The following is a 9,139-nucleotide window of genomic DNA, read 5'->3' as shown; positions in this document are numbered from 1 at the left end:
TATTTTGTAGATGCATTTATTCTAACATCTCCCTCAAACTCAAGTAGGTCTACCAACTTGAGTGTTTGAAAAAGTTCAGAGAAACCAAGACAACCAAGCCAAGCCAAGAGAAGTCAGGAGAGAGAAATGACTAGGAGAGCCAAAAATCGGGAGCCAAGAGAACAGCCAAGAAGAAAACCAGGAGAACCAAGAAAAGCCGAAAAACGAAGAAGTCAGTAATCGAAAAACCCCGAGCGCGGGTGGTGAAGAGGCATGGTGGGTGCAGACAACTAAAAAGCGTGAAGAAGATTAACAAAATAACTAAGTGCCCAGCGGATGGTAACGAGGCTTAGGTCGCCCGCCAGAAGCGAATATCCACGGTGCCTATATCTTATAGCTCTAATACCATATTAAATATGAGAGAAAAAATATTTTATTGCATTCGATATTGAAACCGTACAATGAGGCATTTATTTGTACAAAATGAAAAAGCCAAACTATGGTCTATGGAAGAGAATCATTCCAATTATAATAAAATCGTAATCAATTACAATTAAATCACAATCTCATATATTACAATATGATCACATCACGATATTATTTTGTAGATGCATTTATTCTAACACGGATTTTAAAAAAATTATTCCCTAAAATAGTTATTCTAGCGAATAGTTTTTTTAAAATCCAGATCATAAAAATACTTTTGGACGTACGCGATTGACCGCTGTAAACTTTGTTTACGGGTTGCTCCATAAATATTTTTTTCTCAATTAATAATAACAAACATACACATGTGACACGTCACCGTATCGCCTACCCCCCCCTCTCTCTCTCTCTCTCAATTGAATCTCTCCTACAAGGCTACAAATACCTCCCTGACCTCTGTTCCATCCATCGTCCCCTCTCTCTCTCTCTCTCTCTCTCTCTCTCTCTCTCTCTCTCTATCCTGCACTTTTGGAGAGAGAGGACGGCGCAAAGAAAGACAAACCCATATCAACAATCATCACGACATAGATACGCATAGATACATACATACACGAGCAGAGGCGGAGAATGGCGATGCAGAGATTAGCGACAATGAGGGGGCAATTCCGGGCAAAAGAATTACTTCGACGGTGTCGCGGCTTCTCTCAGGTAGTGCACAGAGAGACCATTGCTCACAAAATCGAATCCCCGATTCCCAAAATGCCCCCCTTCGACTACTCTCCTCCTCCGTACGACGGCCCCTCCGCCGCAGAGATCTTGCAGAAGCGCAAACAGTTTCTCAGCCCTTCGATGTTCTACTTCTACAACAACACCCCAGTGAGTCCTCCTTCACCCAATCGAATTCTGAATCAAAAATTGAACGAATTGCCAAGCACTTATCAATATCCGAATAAACTTTGTTTTTTTTACGTGCACGTTCCAAAATTATTCCAAATAGAATGAACGTCGGATCATTTGCGTGGTACCGAAATAAACCCATGCAAGAGGTCGAAATGTTCGCGTTTTATGTATTTTAAGAAATAATTGTGATTATTTCACACTTACCCAAAACAAATTGTGATTTTTCACATAATGTACTCTGATTTTCATGCTTCGATCGATTTTTATGTCACCGTCAATTTTTAAAATTTTTGAGACTCAGACTTTTTAGGAGACATGATGATTGTAATTGATTGAATCGTTCCTTGATTAGCGGAATTTAGAATCGTATCTGGCGTAGGATTCGTAATTTGGTTTTCGTTTTTTATTTTTTATTTTTTATTAATCTAAAAAAATCAGCTTTTTAACACTAGAAATTCAATTTCTTTATATTTTGGGTTAAAAATCCTTCACTTTTTTACATTAAAAAATAATAATTTGCATTCTTTTCTCTGGTAAGCCTCTTTCAAATTTGTTCGTGTAATTTCCTTTCGAAAAAACGTGCAATTTTTGGAACCAAAAATAAATTACTTTTGTTCATAATTCTTTGAATTAAACATCAGTTCTTGTAATCTAACAGTGGTTTTCAATCGTGATACCAATTACAGCTGAACGTGGTGGATGGAAAGATGCAGTACTTGTACGATGATACTGGCCGTAGGTATCTGGACGCTTTTGGTGGGATTGCTACCGTGTGCTGCGGACACTGCCACCCCGATGTGGTCAAGGCAATTGTCAACCAAACCAACCGCTTACAGCACTGCACCATTCTGTACCTCAACCCCGCCATCACTGATTTCGCCGAGGCACTTGCGTCCAAGTTGCCTGGTGATCTCAAGGTATATTTCGGGATTTCTAACGACTGGACGGTTCAGATTGAATTAATGGGGAGTATGATTAAGTGTGACTTCTGGATTTTCCTTTAGGTGGTGTTTTTTACGAATAGTGGGACCGAGGCGAATGAGCTAGCGATGATGATAGCACGATTGTACACTGGGTGCCACGACATCATATCACTGAGGAATGCGTACCACGGGAACGCGGCCGGGACCATGGGGGCCACTGCACAGTCCAACTGGAAGTTCAATATTGTGCAGGTAATGATATTCCTTCAAGTTATACATGGATTCCCCAATTACAAATGGCCTTTGGTTGCCTTTATTATGTTGATGTTGGTGTTATAATCACTTCTATTGTTGTTCATGCATGGAGCTAGCTTACACATTCAAGTTTTTGTGCCGTGTCTATCCGGGATTGGGGACAATTATAGGTATGGCCTCTGTTGTTTGGGAGATTTTTGGACAGAAAGTTATGGTAAAAGTTGTTTGCAGAAGATTGATGGAAGTAGATAACTATTAGTATCTGGATTGAACTTGTAATTATATGGTAGAAGAAACTGTTAGCTTATTGTAGTTGTCCAAGTAAACTTCCAATTTAAGTAGATGAATCAAGGGTCAGGAAGCTTGGTAGTCCAGAGGAAGCTCCCCTCAAGTTTCCTTAAGCTCGTGTTCCATCCTATCCAATTTACCCTTTTGTGGGCCAAGAATCGGTCCCCAAGATATCTAGAACTGTTCATTTCAAGTAAAACGTGTTGATAACAACATTCAACCAAAAATTAGATTGATCAGACATATAGATACGTGAAGTAGATAAATTTGTTCGAGAAAAAATGGTGTGAACAAAAATACCTTTTGATGTCTGAACAATTTGATTTTTGGTGTTAGTGATCTTATTAGCATGTTTTACGAGATGAAGATTCTAATTATCTTTGTGAACCCAAAATGGCCCACAAATGGGCAAACTCTCCGGGACTAGAAGGTTAAGGAAACTGGAGGGGAGCTTGCTCCAGGTAGTCCACAACAGAGGTTTATAGGAGAAAAATAGAAGAGAAGGGATGAGATTAGAAGCATGAAGGATACATTATTTTAATGTCAACTGGTTTGTAAATTATTAATTCGCTTTGGAGTATTAGAAGCTTAAGTATATCCTGATTGGTTTTGATAATGCGACGAAATGACCTGTCTTTGTCGATCAATTTCGGTTCCTCCAAACCCACTATAGTGATAATAATGATTTGTATTGATGAAAAAAACTGCCTCCACCTACTCCTTTTTTTTATAACCACGTGTTTGGGCCAACTTATGCGCACCTCGACCATGGGGACAACCCACCGTCCACTAGAAGGGGCCCCACTTAAATCCAAAGCAACTAGCCCCAAAGGATTTGATAGCACCTGAGAGACTTCGAACCTGAGACGTTAGGAGGGCTGCATCTAGCCATCTACTATACTAAGGATACGACAGATGCCCATGTGTGGGTATGGGGAAAAGGACAAATTTGATGAGTCTTAATATAGTATACTATGAGTGACTGCATTGTAGTGAGTGCCTTGCTGGAGTAGAAAACAACTTCTGTGCAGGACTTGATCTTGACCACAACTGGACCACAGCAAAACCCAGTTATCTGTCACATTGGTCTTGGAAGAATACTCCCATACTTTACCCTTAACTATCTTTAAACATTTTTGAGGGAGGGGATTCACCATTTTGCATGTTATAGTATGTTGAACAGATTAAAAGAGCTGAAGGTGCAATATTGTTATACGTCAGCTTTTCCAGTTTGTGGAAGATAATACTTGAATGTAGCGAGATCCTTGGCTAGAATGGCGGGTCAATGCTGAACTTTATACCTTTCAATACCCGTTTGTTATTAGCAAAAAGATAAATAATAATTCTACGGGATATGCAATCCCCTCTGTTGAAAATGATCTGATTGGTAGCATCACACCTCTCATGATACACTTTGCAGAAATATATATCCGAGGCATGTTTAACCAGGGTCATAAATCTTTTAACCGGACACTGAATACATCGTCACCTTGAATATATAGTCTAGTCCGATGCTCATACCCGGTCAAAGAAATGGGCCCTCGATGACATAAGATGCTAACAGCTCCAGACAACATTTCTCTCAAGAAAACTGCTCTTCAACGATATCCGGCTTGCATCCTTCATTTGGTTATTTTATCTGCATTTCATTTTTGTGGAGCATAGTAATCATAAATTAGCATCTAAGGACAGACAAAATTTTGAAGTTAACCAAGTTTCCCAATTGCTATATTTCCTTTTGGTTTGGCAAACAGAGTGGAGTTCACCATGCCCTTAACCCAGACCCGTATAGAGGTGTATTTGGTTCAGATGGCAAAATGTATGCAAAAGATGTCGAAGAACTCATTACTTATGGAACTTCAGGGCACGTTGCTGGGTTCTTGTCTGAATCCATTCAGGTAAGCATCATTTACGTGAATTTCTGTAGTTTCTTGTAGCTATTCCAGTGAATACAACCTTTTAGATGCTCTGTTTAATTTGAGTTGCTCCTAACATGGCAGGGAGTGGGTGGGATTATCGAATTAGCCCCGGATTACTTGCCTGCTGTCTACAGCAGTATCAAGAAAGCAGGGGGCCTTTGTATTGCTGATGAGGTCCAGTGTGGCTTTGCTCGCACAGGTAGCCATTTCTGGGGATTTGAGTCCCAGGGCGTTGTGCCTGACATAGTGACAATAGCAAAGGTAAACTTTCTGCAGATTCACTAAACGATGTCCCCATATCCATAAGAATGATGTACCCTGTTATTAATACTTTGCAATCTGCTCTAAGAAGCTAAATCCAACCTTCCATCGTCCGACCTTCGTTTTTTTGTTTGCAGAAATAAGACTCTAAATCCATTTCCCTACCCAACCAAAAAACAAGATAATTAAGCACAAGAGCAATGAGTGTGTCACTAGCCTATTTGTCCACCCTCAGATCGTTTTTCACTTTTGATACCGGGCTACAAGTTCGTTCATTCGTCCAATAATCTTGGTTTTAGGGATTCACGTAGCCAACCCCTATTGATTGTAACATAGTGCAGAGTTTGGTGTTTTTTTGGTTTACTGTTGGACCTGTTTGCATTGAGTGGAAGATAGGAAGACACTGCATGTGACTGTTGATAACTTCATGGCCGCATTATCTGTACCTTCTTGGCTATGGACGGATGTGTATCGCATATTATGTCATTACATGCGAATGTCTGCAAAGATAAGTCAGTTTCTCAGGCTCTTGACATAGTTTTAGACGCTTTCTATACCATATGGACATCTTTTGTTACCAAAGTCAAATTTTGGAAGGACTGCTCTACTTTTTCTTTATGCCAGTTTCTGAGAGTAAGATGGCTTGACACTGCAAAATAGCAATTACGGTAATCCAATCAGTAAATAAGATTCATAGACTCTCCATTTCTTTTGCAATTTAGCGCAAAAAAGTAACGTAAAAAAAAATATTAGAGCAAAAAAGAGGCCGCATCCCTGTGTTGTACTGACAGAAGAGGACCTACTCCCGCAATTTGTTTTTGTGATGTAAACATAGCGAGAGAATTGACCTAAGGTGATCTGCTCATTGGCATATTCTGATTAAGGTGGGGCTTTGTGAAATCTCGCTTCACCAGTCTTCAGATTTTGGATTTTTGTTGTTGTCTTGACTAGATTTGCTGCTGTGAAACATATAGGGCATTGGCAATGGCATACCTCTTGGTGCCGTGGTAACCACTCCTGAAATCGCAGAAGTCTTGACGCGTCGATCCTATTTCAACACATTTGGAGGAAACCCTGTGTGTACTGCTGCAGGACACGCTGTTCTCAAAGTAATTGAGAAAGAGAACCTTCAAGAGAATGCTCACGTTGTTGGATCCTACCTGAAAGAGCGCCTCAATTCTCTCAAGGATAAGCATGAAAGTAAGGTTTCTTTCCCTTCCCTTGCATAACAATATTACGCACATCCTTTTGTGCCAGTCTACAAGAAGTTTTGGCATCGTGAATTTTTGTGAGCTTTAAAAAATGTATCATGAATCTAGATACCAAACCAAACTGAGCCTTTATGTCCCAATCATTTGGGGTCGGCTACATGAATCATTTTCTTCCAATGAGCTCTGTCAATGACCACTTGTTCACACAAACCCATTATACTCATATCTTTGCGCATAACAGCATCTAAAGTCAATTTAGGTCTACTCATCCCCGTAGCATTGCCACCCAAAGCTATCTCATCTGCTCTCTTAACTACTGCATCTCCTGGTCTACGGTAGACGTGCCCAAACCGCCCTAGTTTATTTTCCCTCAACTTCTTCTTTTAGATGCTACACCTACCATCTCATGAACTATTTCATTTCTAATCATATCTCGTCTAGTCTTACCACATATTCACCTCAACATTCTCATTTCCGCTATACTCTTCTTGCTCACCTGTTGTTTCTTAATAGGCCAACATTCTGTTCGGTAAAGCATCGCTGATCTTATGGCAATTCCATAGCATTTTCCCTTCAATTTTATGGGTATCCTCTTGTCACATAGTACACAAGTAGCGCTCCTCCACTTGAGCGGTGATATACTCAGTTTTACTCCTACTTATCCAATATTTCCTACTCAATGCATTTCATCTGTTGCTATTGTATTTGGTATCTCTAGTTATTGGTGATGTAAGGGGAAGAGGACTGATGCTTGGAGTTGAACTTGTCACTGATCGCCAGCTGAAAACTCCTGCAAAAGTCGAAACACTGCACGTGATGGACCAGATGAAAGGTAAACCTTTTTGTCAAATCCTTCTTTTTGTTAATCTTATTCAACCATTCTTACCTAATAATGTTACCTCCATTGTATTACAGAAATGGGAGTGTTGATTGGCAAAGGTGGGTTTTTTGGAAATGTTTTCCGCATTACACCTCCACTCTGCTTTACCAAGGAAGATGCAGGTTAGTTCTTACGCCTCTCGAAACGACTACGGCTTTATTGTGCCTTCCTCCACATTTGAATCTGTTACAAACTTGGGTTCTCATAATTTCTGTATGATCAATTCCCTCGCTTGCAGATTTCCTTGTCGACGTTATGGACTACACAATGTCAAAGATGTGAAGCTACCCATGAAGTTAAAGCATCAAACTCTCTTGGATTCATGTTACACGACCGATTTGGATGTGTAATTGCATGAAATGTTAAATGTTTCTGTAAGTTGTATTGTTATCCTAAGTCCTATCATAAGGAAGTCAACACCTCGTTGTCTCTCCACCCTTTCGGTTTCTCCTTCTCAAGTTGCAGTACTGTTACATAACGAATGCGTGTCCATTATACCGCACCGTCTTAATTTTACTCCCATACAGAGTGTCTGGTTTTAGAACCATCTGGTCCTGCTCAAATGAACTTCCTTGTGACCTAAAAATGTTTTGCTTTCCTGTTGTAAAACCCTTTGGATCTACACTCATTTGAAATGACTGGGAGATTACTCTATTGTTATCACAGTAACAGAGGAGAATTCCAACAAAAGCAAAATCTGGACTTTCCTATTTTCAAGATATGACACAACTGAAAAATTGGAGGAACTAATAAACAACCCAAGCTATACGTGTTCCAACTCGTGTTTGCTCGTTAGAGATCGGTTTGCTACATAAATAAATCTTAGCTTGAACACTTTTCTGAAGTTCATTAAGTTTTCAAACTAAATTTAAACGAAATACTCCTTGGTTGAATGTACTCGAGATCCGCTCGAGTAGAACTCATTGGAGATTGATTCGATTAAATGTACTTTGAATTTCATTAAATGTTCAAAGTACTATCTAATGTTCGCTCTTTTACCACTCCTGACACAGGGTTGTAAGAATCTGAGCAAATTCAAAATCTTTCCTATCACTAAAGAATCGAGCTTGTTCGTTTTAAGATTTTGGCTAATGAGTGAAGAAAGAAATGAGAGTAATAATTAAGAAAAAGTTTATTAGAAACCGTGCGTAAAGAGAGAAAAGTTCAAAACCAAAATCCCCAACCCAACAGGCTAATGTATGAAGATGAAACAATATTACAAGTAGCTGAAGCACAAGAGTCTAACAGTTATTCAGTCATTGTTCAATCATCCCAAACAATACAAAATTTATAAAGCGAAAGTTACCAACAGAAATCTTGATCTCAACACCAATATTGAACAGAACTACCGGTCACGGCGAGCAAACATCGACGACATGGACGAGTACTGGCTGGAATAAACCACGTTAGGACGACGGATAAACAAGCTCGAAAACCGGATCATCTGATTCGATATCGAAACTATGCCCAGCAACAAATATGCAACTTCGCAAAATATGCTTATGCTCTTTCTCAGGATAACACTTACCAATATTTGAATTGCATCTACAAATATTGGCATTTCTTCTTCTTCTTCTTTTGGCCTTGCTGGTTCACCAAAGCTTTGACATTATTAACTTGGTTGTATTTATACAACTAAAGCTAGAATAGCATAAACATGTAGTTCCTAAAGTACCCTTGGCTCCACTCTTGCAAAGTTGAAAAAGAATACAATTTGAAGAAACGTTGCTGCACTTGCCAACGACTAAAAAGAACTATATAGGTAATATTTGAAAATTCAAACCGAGTTAGGGTTTCTTTTATTTTTCTTGGACAAGTAACTCGAATCACATGCGTCTGAAAAAAAAAAAAAAAAAAAAGGAGAAGCAAGGGTAAATGGAAGTATTGCAAGAAGATTAACTTATGTAAAACGGACAGTGAACATAGACACCAATCAAAAGCTTGCCCTTAATAGGTTGTATAGTCGAATCTCACGAAGGTGTTATATATTTCAATCTTTTGTGCTGGTTTGCCCAATCGGTAAATTTGGAGGCCGGGATTAGACGAGGTTATACCAAAAGAATACACAAAAGTAGGGATTGATATCTTGGGGGCAGT

General features: G+C 39.3%; 1 protein-coding gene across 1 annotated transcript; it reads left to right on the top strand.

The window, feature by feature from the left end:
- The first annotated feature begins 840 nt into the window (after nt 1-840).
- Nucleotides 841-7,488, top strand: LOC131326129 (alanine--glyoxylate aminotransferase 2 homolog 3, mitochondrial-like). The gene is made up of 9 exons (XM_058358739.1): nt 841-1,281; nt 1,992-2,222; nt 2,310-2,480; nt 4,526-4,669; nt 4,772-4,951; nt 5,926-6,151; nt 6,881-6,994; nt 7,078-7,164; nt 7,281-7,488. Exons 1-9 carry the CDS (start codon nt 1,033-1,035, stop codon nt 7,322-7,324), a joined length of 1,446 nt encoding a protein of 481 aa, XP_058214722.1. The 5' UTR covers nt 841-1,032; the 3' UTR covers nt 7,325-7,488.
- Nucleotides 7,489-9,139: the final 1,651 nt, after the last annotated feature.

This window comes from Rhododendron vialii, chromosome 5a (genome assembly GCF_030253575.1).
Source record: "Rhododendron vialii isolate Sample 1 chromosome 5a, ASM3025357v1".
Lineage (NCBI taxonomy): Eukaryota > Viridiplantae > Streptophyta > Magnoliopsida > Ericales > Ericaceae > Rhododendron > Rhododendron vialii.
This window is presented reverse-complemented; position numbering and strand designations above follow the sequence as displayed.

Coding starts and splice junctions, on each gene's coding strand:
- LOC131326129 (XM_058358739.1), top strand. CDS start 1,033: ATGGCGATGCAGAGATTAGCGACAATGAGGGGGCAATTCCGGGCAAAA. Junction 4,952..5,925: donor ACATAGTGACAATAGCAAAG/GTAAACTTTCTG, acceptor TGAAACATATAG/GGCATTGGCAATGGCATACC. Junction 6,995..7,077: donor CGTGATGGACCAGATGAAAG/GTAAACCTTTTT, acceptor ATTGTATTACAG/AAATGGGAGTGTTGATTGGC.